The sequence below is a fragment of the Triticum urartu genome, chromosome 2A (genome assembly GCF_056163025.1).
Source record: "Triticum urartu cultivar PI428250 chromosome 2A, HENAU_Tu73, whole genome shotgun sequence".
NCBI lineage: Eukaryota > Viridiplantae > Streptophyta > Magnoliopsida > Poales > Poaceae > Triticum > Triticum urartu.
The window spans coordinates 192,899,944-192,924,770 of record NC_141874.1 but is presented as its reverse complement, the minus strand read 5'-3'; the positions used below and the strand labels follow the sequence as shown (position 1 = coordinate 192,924,770).

The 24,827-nt window shown below is 46.2% G+C and overlaps 4 protein-coding genes and 2 pseudogenes across 4 annotated transcripts; 2 read left to right on the top strand and 4 right to left on the bottom strand.

Moving 5' to 3' along the window:
* The first annotated feature begins 1,830 nt into the window (after positions 1 to 1,830).
* Positions 1,831 to 5,560, top strand: LOC125535623 (uncharacterized; annotated as a pseudogene).
* Positions 5,561 to 9,652: 4,092 nt separating this feature from the next.
* On the top strand, positions 9,653 to 12,132 carry LOC125536642 (uncharacterized). Its single transcript, XM_048699895.2, has one exon. It carries the CDS (start codon positions 9,804 to 9,806, stop codon positions 10,917 to 10,919), a length of 1,116 nt encoding a protein of 371 aa, XP_048555852.2. The 5' UTR covers positions 9,653 to 9,803; the 3' UTR covers positions 10,920 to 12,132.
* On the bottom strand, positions 11,899 to 13,330 carry PETC (photosynthetic electron transfer C). The gene is made up of 4 exons (XM_048699897.2): positions 13,093 to 13,330; positions 12,588 to 12,929; positions 12,283 to 12,465; positions 11,899 to 12,161 (listed from the first exon to the last, which is right to left on the bottom strand). The coding sequence occupies exons 1-4, from the start codon at positions 13,132 to 13,134 to the stop codon at positions 12,060 to 12,062; spliced, it is 669 nt and encodes a 222-aa protein (XP_048555854.1). The 5' UTR covers positions 13,135 to 13,330; the 3' UTR covers positions 11,899 to 12,059.
* Positions 13,309 to 14,414, bottom strand: LOC147984501 (uncharacterized). The gene is made up of 2 exons (XM_087543579.1): positions 13,484 to 14,414; positions 13,309 to 13,404 (listed from the first exon to the last, which is right to left on the bottom strand). Exons 1-2 carry the CDS (start codon positions 13,760 to 13,762, stop codon positions 13,309 to 13,311), a joined length of 375 nt encoding a protein of 124 aa, XP_087399705.1. The 5' UTR covers positions 13,763 to 14,414.
* A 180-nt stretch (positions 14,415 to 14,594) lies between these two features.
* LOC125536643 (protein-tyrosine-phosphatase PTP1) lies at positions 14,595 to 23,915 on the bottom strand. Its single transcript, XM_087543578.1, has 9 exons — positions 23,632 to 23,915; positions 22,507 to 22,603; positions 22,304 to 22,386; positions 22,073 to 22,210; positions 21,243 to 21,368; positions 16,225 to 16,367; positions 16,005 to 16,146; positions 15,186 to 15,269; positions 14,595 to 15,024 (listed from the first exon to the last, which is right to left on the bottom strand). The coding sequence occupies exons 2-8, from the start codon at positions 22,598 to 22,600 to the stop codon at positions 15,198 to 15,200; spliced, it is 798 nt and encodes a 265-aa protein (XP_087399704.1). The 5' UTR covers positions 22,601 to 22,603; positions 23,632 to 23,915; the 3' UTR covers positions 14,595 to 15,024; positions 15,186 to 15,197.
* LOC147984500 (uncharacterized) lies at positions 16,374 to 21,235 on the bottom strand (annotated as a pseudogene).
* Positions 23,916 to 24,827: the final 912 nt, after the last annotated feature.

Genomic DNA, 24,827 nt, shown 5'->3' with positions numbered 1-24,827 from the left:
TGAACCGATCGCCTTTTGTTGTCTGTGCGTGTGCTCTTGTAGCTGCGATGGATCTGCGACTCTGAGAGTTGAAGTGGTCATGAAAAATGAACCAAAGCCGTACGCGAATTGGACCGGCGTGCTCTCGGCGACGGACGTGGATGCGCGATGCGTCACGCGGCCTATTCGCCAGAGCGCGCTACGAGCACAGCAGTTGGCGCCTCTTGTGCGTGTGTGCAAAGCGAACGTAACGCGGAAGGCAGAAGAAGAAAAAGAAAAACATTGCAAACCGCAAAATAAACAGAGGCTTTGGTGGTGTACCGGTCGGCTATTGGACGACGGGTCTGCTGTGCTGGCTGTGCTCGTGCTCGTCCAGCTTTTTCGCCATGGCACAGTTCAGAATCAAGAGATAAGAGAAGGATGTTCCTACAAGGCTCCACAGAGTTCAGCGATCGTGGGCCGTCGGATCGCGATGCTTGATGGATTTTGGGCCGTTGGATCGAGAGGTGGGAGGATTTGGGCCGTCGGATCCAGAAGAATCATTGCTGGAATGAATAGTAATGGCAACAAAATGTAAATACCATGCCCCCACCAGGGCATTTCGGTCATTTCACATGGTGGGGGTATAAAAGGGGGCACTGGAGACCTAGCCGCTCCTCCCTCGCTCGCTCCTGCAGCCGCCTCCCTCCTCCCTCGCTCGCGCCTTCGCCCCGCGCCCAGCTCCTCCCGCCTCGCTGCCGCCTTCGCTCCCCTCCCGCGCGCCTCCTCTCCCCTCCCCTCCCCTCCCGCGCGCCTGCTTTCCTCCCACCCACATCGCCGCCGCCACCCATCGCCTCGAACGGCACCGTCGGCGGCCAGATCCGCCGCAGCAGAGCGCCCCCCCAACGACGACGAGCAGCAGAGGAGGGAGGACGAGGAGCATGACGGCGGCGATGGCGGGGAGCAGCAGTAGCAGGCCAAGGCGGCGTAGCAGCCCGCAGCCTCGCCCTCTCGTCATCAGAAGGGAAGGGAAGGGAATAGAAGAGGGAGAGTGAGCAGGTCAGGCGGCGGCCAAGGTGCTCGCAGATTCGCCGGCGATGTCGTCCGACCTTGGCCTCCGGGTGCTTATGCTCTGCCTGCTCTGCACCCACGCAATGGCCTGCTCGGGATGCCACCCTCCCCCCTGCTCCAACCCTAATCCCCTCCCCTCCCCTCATGTTGCTGCTGCTTTTGGTCACGCAGGTGCACGGACGCGTCCCTGCTCCTCTTAGCAACTGATGCAGGTGGACGAGGCACAAGCCCTCATGGCTCCTCCCTCCTCCTACCCCCCTGAACCTGGTGAGCTCCACCCCCTCTTCTTACCCCTGCACATCTATCTTATCTAGCCAATTCTCAGATTTAGCTAGGTTCCAAAAACCTACATTTATATATATCACTGCCAACTAATGTGCTCCAGGCTTTAGTGTTTTATTTTGATGGACCAATGTGCATCTTCTCCGAGACAGAAAATTAGGGGGAGTGATAGCTCTTGGATAGTATAGCCATTATGATAGAATAATAAATAAAACTGTCGGTTAATGGCTTATTGCACTGGTCTTAATAATAGAATTTCGGCATTGTAAGAACACCCAAACATGCTCGTGGAAGCAATCTGAGGCTTTCAGCCGATGCTTGGACCATATTACGAGCCTTCCTATTTGCGTAGAATACCTTTGCTGAAACTATGCATTCAACAGATAATACCTGCACTGGATAGTCTAATATGTGGCGTACCACTTCGCTATCGATATTGTCTTACACTTCTTAATTCTACGCTACATTGTATCATTGTTAAACAGACTATGCAATTTCTTCTAGCACCTGCGCCGTTGGATGGATGGTGTTTACAGAAGAATAGAGGTCTTCCTGCAGCACTTCACGCCCGAGAAAGAGCCCATGGACGGTGCTGATGGTCTGTCCACAAGTAAGAGCAACATGGATCCGTCACCAAGGTGATGATACTCATGGCAGAACGAACAATGGCTGTCAAAGGCTTGTTTAATTTTCAACCTCTTCCTTTAATTCTGGGTGTACTGACACGCTTAGCTTGCTGTTCCTGTCCTGTAATAAACAGTCCACGTAGGTGTTCTTGGACCCCGAAACGAGTCAAGGGAGTTTATCGCTTCTGCAACTGTTGTCTATTCCTTGCATTAGGTGGTCTTCCAGCAACAAGGATGATGACAAGGTTACAATGTTTTCTAACTATATCGAACCTCTGTTTCTGTCATGTATCACGAATCCTGTCTTACAAGTACACCGACGGTTTTCACTGTTATCAGACCGAATTGACAAGAGCTGAAGTAGAATCATTACGAAGCGAAATTGCCGATGCCGATGAAAGGGTGTCCCAGCTAAAAGCCCGGTATGATGAAGTACCCCTTCAATATTCAGCCTCAACGTTTGTGTGGATTTTCACCTGAACCTAAGTGTCTATTTATATTCAGTGTTTTGTTCTCCGTCAGATGTGATTCATACAGTTTAGCATTGCAGGTTAGAAAATATTGACGAAGCCTTGAGATATGCACTCCTTTCCGGGTACCTCCATATTAGAAGTGTACGTAAGAAACCAGTGCACTTTTGTTTGGTTGCCCCCAAAACAGCTTCATTTGTGTGACAGCTGTTCAACAGACTGGTGACTCTAAATGATCTCTTGTGCGTTGCAAAGATGGACTCAACTTCCTGGGGAGCCACCTATCATAGACGACGCCGATGTCGATGACTGGCTTCCTCGCTTTGTTGTCCTACAAGGACAGTGTTTATACTACTATCTGAAGTGTACTGGTAAGATGAAGCTTTTGACATACTGGTCATGGTCATCCAATCACATTAATACGTTGCACTACTGCTCTTTCTTGACATGCTGAACCTGAATTCATGTAATCAAGTTACAGATGAATACACACCATACTTGCTCACTAGACACTAAAAACCACATTTCTCATGGTGGCGTGTTCTTTGCCACACTGAACCTTAATCACATTTCACTTGGTGATGTGTTCTTTGTCATACTGAACTTGAATCCGATTTGTCTTTGAATTGCTGCAATACATTAAGTTGGCACGAACAGTTCTATTTAAAGATATACTATCCGAGGCGTGAAAAAGAAGATGGCATAGGTTGATAGTCTAGCTGTTTTATAATCCCTTTTATTGAGATCAGATGAAGTTTAGTCTGGTCTTGCTCTCAATTTCTCTACATTGTTTGGTATCCAATTTAGCGTTAGGTTTCAGATAGCGGAGTAATTGATGAGCGGCACACATGAGCATGATGAGCGGCACACATGAGCACATACGGTTCTGCACACACACGCACACACACAGGGACATACACATATTTTTTAGGTACTCACAAACATGAAAGAATATGAGGGATGGCAAATGCCTGCTCGTCATGAAGCATATCAGCATGTGGATTAATAAATAGAAGGGGAAGGAAACTTGCTTCTCTGTGTTTTTATTATAGTTTAAAAGGGCAAATTGTCAACATTCTAAGTGTTAGGAAAGAAACCTACACACTCCATGTGTAAGTATGTGCTTCAGATTAATGCTCTGAAAGTATTTAACTTGCTTACTGATAATCCACACTCGAATATATTAATACTCACACAAAAGTAGATAGGCCATGGCTAGCAGCAAATGTATATGTCAATTTATGATCTTTTTCACATGATAATAACACTATCAGCATGCTAATTATATGTGTGGAATTTAGAGTTATCACCATGTGACTGTGTGAGTATTGTCACAAGTTATGATTATACCAACCTACAATTTTTACTCATTTTGTAAAATGACCATGTGAACACCCACTTTATACGAAGCCACAAAGACTATGAAGTTGTGTTCTATTACAGATCTATGTGATTAGTTTTAGATAGTTGTATTAATGAACACAGTCATATTTTTCAATTAGCCCTCCTAGCTAAAACCACCAACAATTAAATCAGTGTGATGCTTCTACTATTTTTTTAGAGACTTGCAGTTAAACAAGAGGAATTAGATGCTGGTGTTGATGTTAATGTTAACTACATAACTCAAGTTGATGCTAACTATATAACTCAAGTTGATGCCAGCAACGATGTTGATGGTAACCCTCTGCCTCAAGTTCTATATTAGAAAAAATACTAATGGTATGTTTTCATGTAAATTGGCAGAGGCGAACCTTGTGTCTGCTACATCGATGAGTTTAGTGGCTATTGTGTGTGGTGGAATAAAGTCAAGTTATATAATCACAATACCCATAACCTACGGAAGATAATCAAAAACAAGAAAACACCCAACTATTATTATGTCTTCCACATGGCGGAGACCTTTGCAACCCCTGGGAAAAGAATGGTAACCTTTTAGAAATACTTTGTTGTATTTCATTCACTAATATGCAGCAAACTCATATGTTGATCAAGTTTTTTTCTCACCTGCAGTGCTTTAATAAATTTTCATGTAATAAATAGAGAATCAGGGTATTATAACCCCTTTCTGCTTCTGCCTATTCAATTTTTTGGCCACTTAAAAGTATACATGAATCATTGTCTTTCTCATTTTAATCATCTAGGTTCCAATTATTTCTTCTAGCCTGCTCATGCCTTTAGGCTTACACTATATTAATTCTTCCGCGCATACCATCTAAAATATGCAGGCAAAAACACAAAATCAATATAGGTAAACCCCACTCAGATATAATATTTCTCACGCGCATCACTTCTTTTACCTCGGTAGTAGAAAAACAGCACAACGCTCTCACTTATTTTTGTACATTTTTCCTATTTTTTAGTACAGTTTTTCCTAGAAAGAAGTAATTTTTCCTCTCACAAGCGCATGAATCATTTTTGATCCGACGGCTCGGATCTGTCACAGGATCAAACGGCATTTGTGTTCTATTGCATAAGTGTGTCAACTGCTTAACTGATTCATGTCCTGGTTGTTATTGGGAACTTGTGTGGTTTATTTAAATATTTTAGTATCACAAGTATAACATCATGAATCATGTATTTTGCAGGCTACTGCCGCTGATAATGACGATGACAACAATGTTGACCTTTTTGGAACCAAAGAAGAGAAGAAGGCAGTTGGAGAGCATGCTGCCAAAGTGAAGGGTTCTTGCAAGAAGAAAGAATGTATGTTATCCTACATTCTTTGTATTTTACAGTCTCATTTGTAACTTTCCTGTATTAGTTATCTTGCTGGTGTCATGTGTTGAATTTCCACAATCGTGTAATCCAGACTTGCTAATGGTTTGTATTTTTCCATTTTATGGCAGATGACTGTATAGTTTTACCATGTAATTTCTTCTCTTTTATCAATGGAGGAGGTGGTCAGAAGATTCAATTATTCTTAAACTCCTCCACTTCTTCTGCAAAAGTTTGGTGATTTTTCCAAGGGGGCCGATCAGAGGATCTACTCAACTGAGGTATATCTCACAATCTTAATGTGAAGTTTAATGTGTTTTATAGCTATCCAAAATATGTCGATGAACTGGTTCTTATTATCTTACCTAGATAGCTTGAGCTCGAGCTAAGACGTATTTGTTCTTGCTTGCTTTTTCTGTTGCTGATATTCAGGCCTAACCTCACCGAACTTTGCTACATCTTACATTGTGAGAAATAGCAAAATAAGTATTGTATTAAACATTAGTAAGTCAGTCTACAATGGTTGTGTAACATCCCATCATTCAGTTTGCCAGATACTAAATTTATGTTTTTGCAATCAAAAGTATTCTTCTGATTCCCCATAAGCCTCAGCTCATCACAGAAGCATGTTCAGAGTTCGTTTGCGATTCACTTCACCACTTCCTTATGCAACTCTATCCAGCGGTGACGTGTTGGTGGTTGGCCCGTTTTGCCGCCGTACCCATCTTGTCGTTCATGTCACTTGATGATCTAAACCTGGTGTCTTTTAATCCTTTTCCATAAACCAGGCCCTCGGGAGTTTATTGCAAGCCCGGTTCCACCATACTATAATGCAAGGCTGGTTTTTATTTCTTCATTTATTGTTTTTGGTGAGCAGGCGAGCTAATTTGACCATTCCTCTATCTGTTTCATCAACTAGATGCTTTAAAGGATTTGAATGGAGTTTATTGTGCGAACCCCTGCTGCCATGTCTCCAACTTCATGCAGTGGGCTTGACTGGATCTTGTGGTTTTCTTGCCAGAGACTCCCTGTGCCACCATGGTTTTATGTGTACTACCTCTGCAGTGGAAACTTCTGCTACAATGTGCATCGACACCAGAGCCATGTTCCCTATCATGCTATGGTGCTTAGCATCATCATGTATTTCCATTCGGTGTAGTTGAGGGCTCCCAAAGTTTGTGTTTCCAAATGATACCTCATTTTTCTCTTATTTGTATTGTTTCACATAGTTTTCAACTACAGGGATAAAGAGCTATAGAAATTTATGTAATTTAGCTCCGGTAAATGATGCTAAACTGTAATGTCTTAAAAATATGCTTCCTAGCCACTCACATGGCTACGTGGTATTTACTTTCAGGAATCTGGATAGACTAAGACTGATGGTAAGATTTGATGGTTATCCAAGTAGTTACCTAATACTCCCTCCGTTCCGAATTACTTGTCGCGGATATGGATGTATCTAGATGTATTTTAGTTCTAAATACATCCATTTCTGCGACGAGTAATTTGGAACAGAGGGAGTAGTACTTAGTATTAGCTCTTCCCCAATCATATCATATACAGGTAGTCTATAGTTATATATCCAAGATGGTTGTTGCACCCTTTTGGCCAGTATGGTATGTAAGGTCAGGTTGCATTAGTCTATGTTAGGATAAACTGGCTAACATATCAGTGATGTAAAGTCGCTTCATGTGTACTTTATGTAACCTCGGACACGTGTACAACCTATCACATGTCCATGTTGTTCTTTCCATACACAACTTTTCCATGTGCGGTCTTAAATACAACTTGGTCTCACACCTATACCCGAGAGCTCTCTCAAGTACAAATAAACAGGAAACTATATGCTGAAAAGTGTGGTGATATATTCAGTTACTAAATTTACTGAATTTGTGATCCCAATATTGCCAGCTGAATAGTGAAATGACAGGGATTGCTCTATAGCAAATTTGCAGTGTCCTTGAACTTTGTGATGTTTCGTAGGGCAACTGGTCTGGTCCAAACTAATAAATGCATGGGTTTTCATGTTATGTTCCATGTAAGAAGTTGATCTATGTTTCTTATGTATTTGCCTTTAGCTCTCTTGTTCATTGCATTGTTGCTTGCTGATGTTCTTACATTATTTTCTGATCGCTTTATTACCGGGTTGAGAATGACCGCACCCGCAGGGGTGCGGCAAGCCGCACTTCTTACCTGTTGTACAGTCAACAGAGGAGCGCCGGAGAGAGAACCCATTGAATGCAGAAGCCTGAAGGAGTCCATATAGTGCAGGCTGGTCAAGCGTGAGGTTAGTAGCATGCAAACTACTAACTAACTATTGTGATTAGGGATACCTGTCAGTTAACTCCTTGTTCGTGCAAGCTAACCTAATTGATTACTTAGTAGCTACATAATGGTATGTTTTAACTTTAGAATGAGAGTAATCACTAGAGGATTGGATTCATGGTTGCAATATTTAATTTCTATTAATTTGCTTTTATATATTATGAACTTTAGTTTCTTTATATGCCAAAACAAAATCGCCAATTTGGAAACCTCTGTCAGTGTTAAATAATTAGGCATATAATAAGGTGAAAAGAGTGGTAACAATAAGATTACTACTTGATGTACAGAGTTCAGGTTATCACACCATATGAAGTGAAAGCGCCGTTGGGACTGTTCGCGGTGCATAGAACTTCCATGGCAGCACGGGTGATTCCAAGGCCCACTTGAGCTCCTCCTGCTGATGTCAGACGGTGAGGTTTCTCAACCTCCACTCTATTAGCCATGTAAGATTGCTTTGCTAGAGATCATTTATTTCTTGCCATCCATTCATTATAAACTTGATTCTTCGTCATGAATGGATCCTTAATTATGTGTGTCATGTTGTTTCCCTGAAAATGGACGATCGAGTCACATTGCTTATTTTCTGTTGTGAGTTGAGGAGCTTGCGGTTTTAAAAGTATGTCTCAGTTGTAAGAATGTGGAAATGATGGACAGGTAGCAGTTTTTTATATTTTCTGTTTATATCCAACATTAAGTAGTTATTAACTCCATGGCACAGGACTGTACTTTTTGTAGATGTAGTAGCTTTTGATTTCCATTTAGTTATGGCTTTATCTCCGCTTTTACATACTGATTAGGATTTCCATTTAGTCAGGATCACAAAGTCTTTGTGCCAGGATTCTTCCCTTTGTAAATGTGAAAGCGGCTTGTACAATCTATTCACAGACTTGCTCTGCTGCTTTGTAGCCCAACTAATTATGTACTCTTGATCGTCCTCATGGCATCTGTCAACTCCATTATGAATCGTCTCTTTATCTTAAGGCTATACTCGCTATGCTAGAATGATAGATGATATAGTAAATACATCTTTTCTTTTTACAAGGCTCATATCGTAAGGAATGTCGTGTACTGTAAACCAAGTTCAGTACGTTGTCTATTAAATATATTCTTGTTTCTTCTTCAAAATGCGATGCTCCAGTTCAGATAATCAGTACTGCATATTTTGGCTGATATTTCTACTACAAAGCACTTGGTGGTGATGGATAAGTGTCGGCCGGGTTGGGTTTCTTGTTTGAAGAGACTTGCATTGTTGACTATTATAGCTTTTTCTATGTAACTTAACAAGTGTTAACATATTTTTAAAATATTACTATAATTTTGAAATTTGTTCATATGTTTCAAAAATGTTCGTTCACTTTTAGAAGTGTCCGTACATCTATATCCCGCTTCTATCATATTCTTCACTGCATGTTATCTATTATGATTGCAGATAGTATTAAATTTTGTTACTCCCCTATCTGTTGATATATGTAGAACATTTCTTTCAATTTGGGTTAATACTGACTTAGCATTACTTGTTTTGAAAATGTTGGGACCGGTACACTCGCGCCAGGGCGCGGACCCAGTCTAGTTTACGAGGTTTGGTCGAACGACGGGATCCCGACTTTATTCGGGAATATTTTAGCAGCAGAAAAGACTGGGAGGACTACGGCCGGCATTGGCGTCCATGTCGAGATCCGTGGGGAGGGGAGGGGAGAGAGCAACGGAGGAGTCCTAGACATGTCGTTTCCCTAGGGCTCTGTGCAAGATCAGGTGACGGAATGTCTCTGGGATCAATAATTTTGTCCCTTACCGGGTCTGGGTCTGAGTCTGGGTCTGGACTCTCGGATCATCCGGAACCCAAACATGTTCTTGTTGGAGAAAAGCAACCATGGAAAAGGTGAACGAGGATACATTCTCGTGTCTTGTGCGTTTCTATTGGCGAAACGATTTTCCTTCGTGTCACACTGCCTTATGGAATCGCTCTGGAAAATATATATTTTTAGAAAACGATTAAAAAAATAAAAAATGAAGCACAGTAGGAAAGTTGTAAGTACTGATTTCCCACTGGCAACGAGAATCACCATTTACCATAGCTTAAAAATTCAAAATTTCAAAAGTTGTAGTAGTAGGACAGGAAAGGAATGACTGCTCCGGTTTGGATCACAGCTAGCAAACGGGCCCAGCTTCCCCCGAACCATATAGGACTAGAAAATCTCGCCCTCCTCTCCGCCCACCCACCTCTCTCTCTCTCTCTCTCTCTCTCCTCGCAAGTTGCCATTCCCATATCCCAATGCCACCTCGCAATTAACACCTCCTGCGGCGGCACACAGCCTGCCTCCACCCCCGCCCTGCCATCGCCCCCCGGCCGGCGCCCATGACGTCATCGTCGTCGCACCACCACGACGCCTCCTCGGCCACCTCCACCCCCCGCGCCGGGGCCGGCAGCACCACCAGCAGCAACGGCAACGGCGGCGGCGGCGGCCACCACCACCCGCCTCCTCCGCGTGCGCAGCCGCACGGGGCCGCGTTCGTGCGCCTCATGTGCAGCTTCGGCGGCCGCATCCTGCCGCGCCCGGGCGACCACCAGCTCCGCTACGTCGGCGGCGAGACCCGCATCGTCTCCGTCCCGCGCACCACCTCCCACGCCGTCCTCTTCGCCGCGCTCGCCAAGCTCGCCCCCGCGCTCTTCGTCCCCGGCGAGCCCACCCCGGCGCTCCGGTACCAGCTCCCGCACGACGACCTCGACGCGCTCATCTCCGTCTCCTCCGACGACGACGTCGACAACCTCATGGAGGAGCTCGACCGCGTCCACAGCCTCGCCGCCACCGCCATCAAGCCGCCCCGCCTGCGCCTCTTCCTCTTCGCCGCCTCGCCGGACCACTCCCCTGCGGGCGCGTTCGGCTCCGTGCTCTCCGGCGTCGGCGACGCCTCCTCCGACCAGTGGTTCGTCGACCAGCTCAATGCCCCGCCGCCCGGTTCCATCGAGCGCGGCCGATCCGAGGCCTCCTCGATCGTCTCGGAGGTCCCGGACTACCTCTTCGGCTTCGACACGACCTCCGAGGAGCCCAGCCCCGGCGCGGGCGCGCAGCCCAAGTCTGACGCGGAGGTGGCGCAAGGCGACGACGACGACGACGCGCCGGCTCCCGTGCTGGGCGCTCCTCTGGTGCCATACGTCCCGGAGAGCGCCCCGTGGCCGGCCCCGCCGCCACCGTACATGGGGCAGCCGGTGTACTACGTGCCTGTTCGCCCGGTCCACTACCTCGACGCGGCTGGGCACGGCGGCTACATGCCCGGGCCGGTTTACCACATTGTCGGTGGGGGGAGAAACGAAGCCCCGGGAGATCTCTACTCGTCTGGGGGCGTCGGTGGCGTCTACGGCGTCCCGCGCTCCATGCTGCCATTCCGTCAGGTGATGTACGCGCCGCCACCCGCCACGGAAGTCTACTCGGTGGAGGGGAAGCCGCCGGAAGGTGAGTCCCACTCTCCGTAGGCGCAAGGGGAGGAAGAGCCATGGCCGCATGGGCTGTTCCTGCAGCTGGTTCATTCTGATGATCGCTTATATCTGAGCTAAGATTTTTGCATTGCCGTGGTAAATGTTCACTGTTTCTGCTGAGGTTACTCTTGGTAGCTGTATAGGTGAGGGAGGTGGAGGATGGATGGGTCATGGATATCACAATTTTCGTCGAGTGAAATAGATTCTTGAATTGTTATTATGTGAGTACATTTGGTGTGATTAGTACTAGTAGCAGGTTACTGTAATGTGGGATTGGATTCATATATATTCTACTAGAAGATTTTTTTTATCTGCGAAACAGAATGTTTCTGCATTTTGTATTCATAATATGCTTGATGCTGGATGTATCATGGCCCATGAATGTCCTATATATCTACTCTAGCTTTGATGCGAATGTTTGCATATTTGTTCTTGTGAAAGCTTAATGTACTGAATTCGCTCTAGCTTTGTTCTTGTATGCCAGAAATTTTGATTGCTTGCTTTTGGTAACCCACATTGTTTCATTTCTTCATTTTTTACACTTGCTGTTTATCCTGACCCGCTCTTTTTCTGGCATTAACATGCCCAGATTTTTTCGGACTAATTTGAACATATCCGGATGATTCTCTACTTATTAGAATGGCTCGAATCTTCGAGTAGAACTAGGGAGAAATAATTAGAGTTCCATTGTTGACTTGATTCAAGAGGAAAGTGCCGTTTCTGAACAGAGAAGCTATGCCAAATATACTTGAGAGAATAGCCTCTAGAGACAGTGGCTTGTATCATTCCCAGAACATATCGACTCTGCATTGCCCTTTTGAACAATGCTGCAGATATGCCATGCTACCTCTTTAACTATTCAGATTGCTATCTAGGTGTAGATTCAGGTTCAGGTTTGATCTGCTATAGAAAAAGAGTCGTCTACATCGTAGGTACTACCAGATTCAGAGCCCTCAAAATGTGATACTACTATATATGCAATGAAAAAGGTTTCTCCTTCCATAGACTGTATACATATAACTGGATACAAGAAACAGGTGCATTTATAGCAGGAGTAGTCTTATAGCAGCGTTCTTAGGACTGGCAGGAGGCTTAACATATCACACAAGTGAGCATTGCTGCCGGAGCTTGCGTCGCTTATTTCCACCACGGGTTGTCGCCGGTCCTGAAGTCGGTCTCCACCCACGGCACGAAGACGACCTTGCCGTCGTCAACGTCCGCGTGAACCAGGGCCAGCGACTGTTTCACAAGAGCAATGCAGATGAGGTCAGCTTGGTTCGGTTCAGTTGAGCAAGCAAACAATGGATTCTTCAGAAAGGTTCAGTTGAGAACTTGAGATAGGACTAGGAGGGCATCTTACCAGAGGTGCAGGCCCACGGACGACCTTGCCCTGGTTGTTGTACTGGGATCCATGGCAGGGGCAGAGGAACTTGTTCTCGGCGGCGTTCCACGGCACGACGCATCCAAGATGCGTGCACACGGCGTTGATCCCGTAGGTGGCGAGGGTCTTGTCGGACTCCACCACAAGGTAGGTAGGATCACCCTGCAACATGCAAACAATTTCAGCAAGTTTATCTTGCCCTGGGCTGATCCATCAGCTTCATCTCTGCTTGCATATAGCTTGTGAACGCCTCAGAATGACCGCGTGAATCTGAAGATACGTACCTTGAGCCCCTGGGCGAGCGTGCGGTCGTTGGGGCCGTGCGTCTTGAGCCAGTCCTCGACGAGGATGTCGTTGCCGAGCTTGTCCTTGGCGGCGACGCCTCCGGCGTTGCTCCCGGAGCCGGCCGGGACGAGGAAGGAGCCGTAGGGGACGAGCATGCCGAAGGTGGGGAGCGAGATGGCGCCCAGCAGGAGCAGGTTCATCAGCTCCCTCTTGCTCATGTCCGGCACGCGGTCCGCGGAGATGCTGCCGGCCATGCAGGTGATGTTCCTCGGGACGCGCTCCCGGCCGAAGCCCAGGCCCTTGACGGGCTTGCACAGCGCGCTCGCGCGGGTCCGGCAGAGCTGCGCACCAACATGTTCTCAGCAAGCATAACGAACCTGGCTCTCTCGCGCACCGAAAGTACAGCACAAAATGGGACGCAAGAAGAATGAAAAGACCAGGAATCCACCGAGAAGAGAAGATGAAGAGATCAGACGGCGGCAGGAAGAAGGGAGGAGTGGTTACCTGGGTGGGGTTGGAGGCGGTGGAGAGCGCGGTGGAGGCCATGGTGGTTGAGAGGACGATCGATCGAGCGAGCTAGCACTGCCTGTGTCCACCACAGGCTTGCAGATGAGGCGCGGGTTATATGTCCCTGCGGGAAGTGGTGAAGGGGCGGCCGGTGATTGGTTGATGCGCAGCGAACCGGCTCCGAGAACCACATGCTGCGTGCCTTGTGGGTGGCTAGGCTGCCACACGCCACCGAGCAGACGTTACGGGGGCCTTATCGGCACAGTGCAATGCAGATTTACGAAACCAGTAAGGCCCCGCTTGGAATGTCTGTGAAACTTTACAACTGTAAATTATTACACCTGAATATTACTGTACACCAGTAAAATACAACCGAATACATTTCCGCCTGTAATCCGCCGTCAGATTGCAACACCCAAGCGGCCCCGATGTGTCTCAGCACTGTATCATCCAACGATGATTGAAGAAATACAACAAACATCCAAAGGATGGGGAGGGGGCAGAGGTGACCGCGAGCATGGTGCGGATCTGGCCGCTTGGAGCAGGAGGAGGGAGCGAGCGGCCGCCGCTCGCCGCCATCAACATCACGTTCAAACGGCCGCCTGCCCTTAGACCCCGCGCATATCACGGTCGCCGGGGACCTCGCCGGCTTCGGAGCGGACGGCATCTCTCATCCCTGTAAATAGCCAGCGCCTCGCCCCTGCCGCGTCGTGGACGCCGGCGACGCCTCCCGTCCCTCGTTACGGCGGCGCAACGCTCAATATATAGTCTCGAGCGAGGAGGTGGGGAAATACGACGCCCAAAGATCTGTATCGGTTACGGGCCTGTTCCGGGTGTAAAAGCAAAAACGGGTGTATTTTTTACAGCCCGAAAACGGCGTTCCAAGCACCTAGTCGAAGCCCAGCTGTTTTCTTTTACGGAGGGGATGTTTTACAGGTGTAATGGGCTGAAAAACGACGTTCCAAGCAGGGCCTAAGATGTAGTACTACTCGTTTCGAGCGTGGCGTTGCTAAATATTAATGCAACACTAATTCAAATATTTATAGATACTACTCCCTCCATTCCTAATTACTTGTCGCAAGTATGGACATATCTAGATGTATTTTAGTTCTAGATACATCCATTTCTAATTTAGAACGGAGGGAGTATAATGCAAACGTAAAGTTTTCAAATAGGAGTAACACATTTCAAATTTAAATTTCAATATATGTGACATGCATGGTGACATGCCTAAGATCTGATGTTCACTACAAATAAGCATTGGTGATTAAGAAAAGACCGGTTCCTTTTCACAAGCACATTGCATTGTATGCGGCCTATCATCTGCCGTTTACTAGGAAGGTCGGTTCAGTTACGCTCCCTGAGATGCATAGCATGCTGCCGCACGAGAGTTTGCTAGTAGTCACTCTTTAGTGGTCTAAACACTCTTATATTTCTTTACAGAGGGAGTAGTATAGATAGAAGACTTGGATAACACTAGTGGATACATTTTCAACAACTCTGAGAAAGGCTCCCACAGGGACTAAGTAGATAATCAAATAATCGTCCCAGATGCCCAGTTTTCAATTTCGATACAATCAACGATGCATTGGTCGCATCTAACTATATACACCTGGCATTCATCTTCGTGGTGTCTTGGGAAACAATATAAATCATCCACAAGGGAAAGGGACCCATGATTCTGCTACTGTTTGGTCGAGGAATGATTCCCGGAGGGCTGTTTACATGCTTGGGTCCACCAGATGTTGTAAACTCTACTGATTCTTAAACAATCAACAAGCAGTTGTCTTAACAATATTGGAGACCAGGTCGAAATAGAGGTGGCAAAGTGATCTTAATGCACTGCCCTAACAAACGCAACAAGCAACAAGAAGCTATGGTTTACGATGGAAATAGAAGGGCGACAATACAGTAGCAGTCCACTTCTTCCTACAAAGAAACAGCATACAGTGAGAATAATAATTACAGTTTAGCTATACAGCATATACAAACAGCATACAGTGCTTTCGCAAAAAAAAACAGCATACAGTGAGAATAATAATTACAGTTGACCATTTGCAGCAACACTGCATGCGCATCTTGCAGCCTACCTTAGAAATACCTCAACGGCCTGACGACCTCAGCAGATCTTTCAGCTCATCCGCAATTGCACGGTAGCAGAACATGTATTGTTGCTGAAAAGCAAATATATGCCAATACAACATCTAAATACACATAAAAAGCACTAAACTGTTCATGCAATAAACATAATAAATACTATTAGCACGTTCAGCAGTATTACTCCCTCCGTTCCGAATTACTTGTCGCAGGTATGGATGTATCTAGATGTATTTTAGTTCTAGATACATCCATTTCTGCGACGAGTAATTTGGAACGGAGGGAGTAGATGCAATGGTCGACTGGAACTGTGTATTGGAATTACTACCCACAACTTATTCTATACATGTGTTACCAGGCTGTTCAGGGTATGCATGACCAGTAATAAGATACTAAACCAGCTTCGTTCAGTTGAAGACTTACGCCAAGAAAGTACAGTTTGAATAAGCTCCGCAAAACTAACACTAAACTCCCTGCTATGGCAGGTGTCGCATGATCAAATTCAAGGATGAGGGAACGACAAAAGAAAAACTAATTTACCCTGTACTGTACCTTAACCTAACAACTCTATGCGCAAGATGCCGATGAAGGCAAGTTAGGATTACACAGCAGGCAATGTTTTGCCTTGAAATTGTAATAATTACTTGCATTGCAACAAATGAAATAGATTTCTTCTATTTCATTAACTATTTCGTAACATGAGAGAACATCTGTTAGCAAGGCCTAAGTCTCATGTGCTTAAATTATGCTGGCACTGGGGTATATTCTTTTTTAGATGAAGATGATAGGAGTAAGAATGAAACAGAATGCACCTCAGTTTGAACCATTCCAGTTCGCTGGGACCTAAATTTTTTTACAGTTTCAACAAGATCATAAGAGCTTGTGTCTCCAAGGAGAATTCCCTCAATTGAACTATGGATGGTGATGTAAGCACCAGTTCTCCCAATTCCTGCACTGAAGAAAGAGACCAAAATAATGTTAAGAGAATAAAAAAATGAGCAAAGGGTAGCATAGCATTAAGCTGAAGCAAACCTGCAATGTGCAACTATAGGATGTTCTCTCGGAATGTGATGTAACCGTTTTTGAATTTGTCGCACAGCATCAGTGCTTGTTGGTACGCCATGGTCGGGCCAATCAGGATACTCTATATGGAGTACAGAATGAACCTTGCCTGACTACATCATGAAAAACAACGATCAGAAGATCTTTAACCATAAAATGTTTCTAGAAATACTGGTAAGTGCTAACAAATAAGCAACTTTTCAGATCTTAAATCTGAACACAGCAGAAATGAAGACCACTACAGCGCCATCCTATAAAAAACTTAACAGAAGCTTGAGCGTATATCTCCAAGTCAAATAACGAAATCAGTTAAAGGGTGCAGCATGGCATAATGATCTAGAATGTCACCACATGCTTTTTCTATAACTACATTCAAACAATAAAACAAAGTTAAAAAAACAGTAAAAGTTGATGTACAGACTATACAGGAAATTATGAAGTGGCACGTAATGATGACATGATCACTGATTCACTATGCCAAAATAGAATAATAAATATGAACAGAACATGCTTATGTGCTATATATTGTTAAAGAACAACTCATCAAAACAACCTTAGGCCTTGTTTGGTTACAGTCTAAACCACGTCTGTTAGGAGCTAGGGTTCTGCCGGTTCTAGGACGGAGATTGTAGGGGAACGATGGAGGAGGAGGAGGAGGACGAGGGCGCGGCGGCCGGCGGCTGGGCGCCGTCCTTGCGTGGTGGAGAAGAGGCGGCGGCGGCGCAAGAGGCGGCTAGGGTTAGGTCTCCCAGCTCCCTAAGGGAAGCCGAGCAAATAATGATTGCTTCTTGCTTGATTAGATTGATACATCTCCTCTCCTTATATAGAGAGGTTTACTTGACTCCTAAGCAAACGATAAGAGAATTGGGCTAAGCCCCTAATAACAATAAGATAACTTGGGCCACAACCCACTGGGCTAAGCCCCTAATATGACGGTCATAACACTTCTCTCCGCCTGCACAAACAGCTCGTCCTCGAGCTGTAAGGTGGGGAAGCGCTTGCTGAACTCCTCGAGGTGATCAACCAGCGTCAAACACCTTCGCGACAGCTGGGGCGGTTAGGTCGGCGGTGACGGCGTCCTCCTCAATGTAGTCTGCAGCCTCCAGGTAGAAGAGTCACGGGCAGACGTGGCCAGGCGTGTAGGGCTCGTCGCAGTTGAAGCACAACCCTTGGCGGCGACGCTCGAGTAGCTCGGTTGAGGTGAGCCGGCGGAACGGGCGCGCCGCGGTCGCGGCGAGGGGTGCCGCAGAAGCCTGAGCAGGCCGACCCTGCGCGGGAACATCCGGCCCGGGTAGCGGCCCAGCGGCCCGGGACGGTGATGCCTGCTGGATGGCCACCGCGCGGCGCTCGAACGCGCGGGCGTAGTACATGGCCGTTTGGAGATCCTGGGGTCCCCGAAGCTCCACATCCACGCGGATGTGATCCGGAAGTCCACCGACGAAGAGGTCGGCCCGCTGCTGCGCCGTCACACCCGACGCGTGGCATGCCAGGGCCTAGAAACGGTCGGCAAAGTCCTGAACCGTGGAGGTGAAGGGAAGGCGGCCTAGCTCTGCCAGGCGACTCCTGCGGATCGGTGGCCCAAAACGAAGAAGGCAGAGCTCGCGAAAGCGCTCCCAAGGGGGCATGCTGCCCTCGTCCTGCTCGAGGGCGTAGTACTAGGTCTGTGCCGCGCCATGGAGGTGGTAAGAGGCGAGCCAGGTACGCTCCGAGGCAAGGGTGCGCTGCCCGCGAAAGAACTGCTCGCACTGGTTGAGCCAGTTGAGGGGGTCCTCTGTGCCGTCATAAGTGGCGAAGTTCAGTTTGGCAAACTGCGGCGGTGTCTGAGTCGGAGCGCCGTGGCCGACTGGCTCGGAGGTGCGAAGCAGCGAGGATTGGGGTGCCCGGTCAGCATGGCCGCGGCCCATGGAGTGCCCCGCCGAGCCGGAGGGATCACCGAACTGCAGAGTGGGTGCCGCCGGGTCTCCAGCCGACGTGTAGACGGGTGGCGGCGATGATCCGGTCAGCCAGGCCGGTATTAGGGACGGCGACGGCGGGAAGCGCACTTGCTGGATCGGTACGCCTCCCTACGTGGGTGGCCCGGGCCCCGTGCTGGGCGGTGGCGGGGCCGGCAGCTGCGGCTACGGCCGCACGGACCCGGGTGGCGTGGGGGACGCAGCGAGGGTCGGGGCCGGCCACTGTGGCCATGGAGGCATGGCAGCGGGCGGCGGTGGGGCCGGCAGCTGGGGCAGCGGCTGCCCGGACCCGGGAGGCGTCGAAGGCGCGGCGATCACCGGGGCCGGCCACTGCGGCCAGTAGGGGGCGACGGCGGGCGGCGGCTGACCGGGCCAGTGGTGGTGTAGAGGCCCGATCAGCGCCGTGGTGGCCGTGTACCAGGGCAGGGCGGCTGGCCCGGTCGCGGCGGCCGGCGGCAGCCCGTAAGGCCCAGCCAGGTAGAGGCGGATGCCCTGGACGGCGGTGACGAGGTCATTAAGGACCCCGGTGATCTCTACCGGGGAGTAGACGACGGCAGGTGGCGCGGTGACGGGCAGCGACTGGCCGGTGGAGGCCCCCGCGGAGGAGCCGAGCGACGCGGTGGAGTTGTTGACCGCGGTGGCGGGAAGTGCCAGCGGCACGGTGGAGTTGTCGACCGCGGCGGCGGGAAACGCCAGCGGCGCGGTGGAGAGGGCGGCGGTGGTGGACAGCGGCAAGGTGGGCAGCGGCGGGGTGGGTGGTGGCGCAGACATGATCGGACCCAAGCTACCTGATACCAAGGTGTTAGGACCCAAGCTACAAATAATGATTGCTTCTTGCTTGATTAGATTGATACATCTCCTCTCCTTATATAGAGAGGTTTACTTGACTCCTACGCAAACGATAAGATAATTGGGCTAAGCCCCTAATAACGATAAGATAACTTGGGCCACAACCCACTGGGCTAAGCCCCTAATATGACGGTCATAACAACGTCGAATGCCAGCGATCACACTAATCCACATGGGCCATCCTGGAGGGGAACTGTTACACGCGATTATACTTACATTGTTTGGTTAATTCCACAAGGGCCAGAAGAATCGCGTTCACCTCGTGAAACGAATCCACAGAGGCGCAAAAAAAACTGGGAGGGACAATTTGTAGTCTGTAGTGGATTGAATCTGGGTCAACCAAATGGGGTAGTAGGGATGGGGATTGTGTTAGAGAGGGATTGAGGGGATTGGGTGACAAGTGATGATTCCACTAGGGGATTAGATCCCTAGTAACCAAACAAAGCCTTTAAGGCTTTGTTCGGTTGAGGTGGATTTTGCGGGGGTTGGCAGGGATTGAGGGGGATTAAATCCCCTACAATACAAAATCCCCTCCAATCGCCTTGGGGAGAGGATTAACCAAACAAGGCCTAAAGGGTAAGAAACCCCAATAAGAACAAACATATGGAGGAATGATAAAGTTTCAAAACATGCTAAATGAGTCTGGATTATTTGCCCCTGGTGGCTGCCTATACCACCCCATGGATAACCATACAATTTCTGCCTCGAGATCTGTTCTACAGCTATACTACCAGACCACATCAGGTTGTCAGACTCGGAAGTGCTTACCATTATTGTTGCTAATCAACACAAAAACACAGAACACAGACAGTCAAATGGTCAGGTTAGTTTATTGGTGGCTGGTTAGTAGGCAGGAAACGTCGGCTGTGCCACCATACTGCCAGGTAAGCGTTTAATGACGCCGCTTGATCACTGATCACCTGTAAACATGCAGCTTTCCCAGAATGGGTGTTCTGTTAGTTTTAGAGAAAATAAGTGCTTGGCTTGGGTTTATAAAAAATAATAGAGTTGATGCTTTTATCAATTCTTCCTGTATTGCTGGTACGTCCTCGTGTCAGATTTGCTCGTGATGCTTTTATCAGTTCTTCCTGGGTTGCTGGTATAGTGGTATGTCCTTGTGTCAGCTTTGCTTGTATAATTTTTATTGGTCAAGTGCTGGTGATTTTTTTATATTGCTGTTTGAAAATGTGTAACCATTCTGACAACAGTATATACAGTGTTTTCATTAATGACTAATGTCAGAGACAACTGGGCACTAAATGATGCCTTAACATCTGGTTGATTAAACTATGACCACGAGGAAGAATGCAGCATGTGTGAATCTCTAAGTTTGAACCGACAGTGGATGAGATGGTGGTATAGCCCACAGGCAGTGCCCCCCAGGGGAAGGGGGGGGGGGGGGGGGGATATATTATCCATACACCTATATGTCATAGATGATAAATAGATGATGTAACAGTTACCACACCATGGTTTACACCTGATGCTGCTTAGGAACATTTAGTATATTAGTATATATAGTACTTTTACAGACATATCCACCAGAGACATTAAAGATGTACATCACATTGTAGACATATGTACATCACTTCCCTACAATAAAATATATATAATTTTGCCACATCATATGCCTTGTATTTACCATGGTCTGGTATACATTGAAAGGCAGTAGTATATATGGAATACACAAGCAATATTGTGAAAAGAAATCAATCACAAGTTTATATAAAAAATCATAACACATAAACGTTAAATGGTTGCCTTGTTTCATTCTCATGATGATAGCATTACTTTTTGTGACAACTGACCTAACTGAGGTTTGTATCGATAGAGATATATACTAGTACCAGCTAAGTTTAATCATTTAGATCCTCACAGCACAACAGGAAGGCGAATTCATCAGTAATAAGATATCATGGCACATGTCATCTATGATGTCTGATAAAACACAATAAAGTGATCATTGTCTGAAAGAATAATAAAAGGCATATCAAGTTTCTAAGTAAATTTTGTGCCCTGTCATAAGAACTAAACCTACAGGAGAAACCTAAAAAGAGGAACTGAAACCTATGAATAAGAAAATTATACATCATCTAAGTTTTATTGCGATGCGAAAGAGAAACAATCCTTCAGAGAAATAATGAAACAAAGCATACATGGATGCCCTTAAATGTTTTAAATTTTTACCTCATTGCACTGCACCTCCACAGCACGCAGACATAATTGATGCTTATCTCTTGTGTCCTTCGTAATCTTAACATTATACTTTCCATACGTCCCTTGACCATTTTGCAATGGAAGATACTCATCACACTGCAATTATTTCAAATATAATTTCAGAGGAAATACTGCTGCTTCAAAGTTAATCTATAGCACAGAGAAAGCCAATTGATATAGTTGGAAGAACGTCATCATCTCCTACTGTTTTCACAATGCAGTCACTAAGCAAAAGCTACTATGATCGATGCCGCAAAATATGGCATCCATCAGGCATAATAAAAATATAAATGAAGAGGACTGCAGGAGCTTCAAAAATCCCCTAAAGATGTTTCAGTCAAAAGGGTCTATTGGCTATTTACAAGCCAACTGGTTTTCCATTTTTAGTTGCAACTTGCAAGCATTATGCTCACATTTTTTAGTGCATTCATGAATATTTGAATCCTCCCATATTTGAACCCTACATTCTTAAAAAAAATAGTGTTTTAGCATAGCATCTATTGGTTTCTCCTGTAAGAACTGTAAATTTGCATTATGTGTTTCATCACATAATTTTCCAGCTTCCGCATCTTGTGGGGATGCTTCATGCTTAAGTTCTCATATGGCACAATGGCATAGTTTGCTAATGATGTAATGTTGTTACTTGTAATGCTTCGGTTTGACTTATTATATTGTCATGCCTCCCTGGGTCATATAAGTAAGCCAGATTGCACATGCAATTATACCAGCATGACTGGGTTTCATTTGCACATCAGATCAATTCAAAGATGTTAAACAGATTGTTTAAGGTAAGCAATCACCTTAACACTGTCGAACTGTGTGAGCATAACAATCACAGGACACTGATTTTCACAAACCATTTCCCAAAAATCCTCAAATGTCCTTACTAGTGGTCCTTGGGTGGAAATAAATCTTGCAACACTGTTGTCCTCGGTAGCCTGCAAGTTTTACACCCCATCGTAAGCTCCTACCAATTATCTCAAACAACAATTAGAAAGCCAAAAGGAACATGCATACGATACAAACTTGACCTTTACAAAGCTTGCATTGATGTAATCATTGCCTGAAATTTGACTGGTTGCTGATGATTTTAGCCGTACCCTGGTATCATCAACTAGAGACAAGGAATCAAATCTCAAATGCTGTCAAATCCATAATGCTACTAGGAGGTCTTACTTGGTTTGCACCCATGATCACCATAAATCCATGTACAAATACAGGAGGAAAATCTCACATGGTAAGACATCAATATAGCGGTTCTTCTCCCTATTGGCAGCATCACGAGCTACAGTGGACATTTTCATCATCTCCGGATGCATTGTTCTCATGCCCTGAAACGTCGCCAGCAGATATGAAAAATATATACTATGAATTTTCATGGTAGCTACAGTAATTTAATATCATGTACTGCCCGCAAAAAAAATCAAACCATGAATGCAAGAATACAAGATATAAACATTTGACTAAATATCTGCTTGAAAACAAGCCAAACATCAATTAGATAGAAATGAACTGCCATGCAAGAAAAATGTGTATATAAAGCCAAGTAACATGCTACAACTATATTGGAGAAATAGGGCATTGGTAGAATAATAAAAATTGTCTAAACAGATCTACTTCCATGTAGTGAGCCAGTGATATGAAGAGAGTAAGATTAAGTATAAAATTTAGAGATGGGAATAGAACCCTAGGGAATTTAACTTCTACAAATCAAACTCAATCCTGATGGGAGTAAGGATCTACAGCTTCTCAAGTTAATCCATCCTTATCCCACTCAAAATCTTGTATCACGGTGGTGTTAACTAAGTAAATTCTGACAGGAGCAACTGGTACTGATGCATCAACATAAACATTTTTCTTGCATGGCCACAAATGCCACAAAGTGGGAAACTACATTTCAACATATATGGCATAAGATCCACAATGGTTCACGTAAAAGCAATCTGGGATCAGCACTTCATAGGGAAACTAATACATAAACCATGTAAGGAAAGGCGCATCCAGGGCCCAAGATATTTTCAGTTGTGCATCCATTGCTTTGGTTACAATTCTAGAATTTCGTAAGACATATACCTCTGTTACTGGAAAAGGAATAATTCTTGGGTTATTTAACTACATGATTGCGTTTACTGGCACGAAAAGGCCATGTCAATTTATGAAAAAGACCAAAATCCCGGCATAACAAGGGCGCTCACTACCTACCCAAAGGCCAAAGCAGTAACTCAGCCAGTAAACCACGGCAACACGCTGTAGATGCTAAATTGCCGTATTTTACCGACCAAGAGCGCGCAATATTTGGCAGACATTTCAGAATCATTACGCAGCCGGATTGGTAGCTGGGGAAAAAACACAATCAAACCTGAAGCCGTTGGAACTCGTCGGACAAGGCATCCAGCTGCTTGCTCCTCCGCTCGAAATGCGCGAGCGCGTCCTTGCATAGCTTGATCTGCTCGTGTGTCAGCGCCAACGGCGGAGGGTCGGCCTCGATGTCGAAGGGGTCGAATGCGACCCCGGGGACCGGACCCCCGGAGTACTGAGCATCGGCATGCGTATGGCGGGAGCCGGATCCGGCGAGGCGGGTGACGGCCCTCGCCTTCTCGCGGAGGCCGCCGCCGCCGCGGGAGCTCGTCGCGTTCCCCGTGACTGCGAAGGCGGGCTCACGGCAGCGCTTGGAGAGGGGCGCGGTCGCGGGGGCGGAGGGCTGGTCGGGCTCGTTGCCGTGGTGACTGGTGAGGTTGACGAGGAAAGGAAAATTGTGTGGTCGTTGAGCAGAATTGTTTCTTTGCACAAAAATGAAATTTATATTTATTTCCTCGAAATTTACATAGTCGAGTTCGAATGGAGCGGTTATTCGACTGTTTTATATGGATTTCCTTTTGCGAGGGACACATGCTAGGCTGAGATCTCCTTGCACACAATTTTAGTCACTCAATGCAAACACGCTTAGTATATAAATGTGTGGACCGTTAGCTGACCTTATTATATGTTGATTAATGAAATAACTAAAATTAATACCTCTTCATAAAAGAAATCTTCTATGGATAGCTAGCCTTTTCAATTTGGACCTGGTGCCACAACCGGTTAGAGGTTAACAACCTCCCTGTCAAATCCTGACATGGATTGACAGAACTAAGTTACTGTTGTAAGTGCATCTAGTGTCACCCCTAGTTGGTTTTGAAGTATTGACGATAAACGTGGTTGAGTGACTAATGTGTTTGTGAGAATTGCAGGATAACACAGCTAGAAGTTCCTCATTGATTCAGTTGTTTACCAGAGATGACCCCTAAATATATATGAAGACATTAAAGACAATAGTGGTTCGTGAAGACATTCACGTCGAGGGCAATGACTGAAAGTGCAATATTGCACTAAAGTGTTTTTGACATCTATGACAACTTCATTTGTGTTTCTAACCACATGCTCTAAGTGTTAACAGCCCTGATTAAGCTAAAAGTGAAGTATGGATGGTTATTTCCTCTTATATTGGAAAAAGAAAAAGCGGTGTGCTCAAGAAAAGAAGAGTACCATAAAGTTTTCTTATTTCTTGAGTCCTTA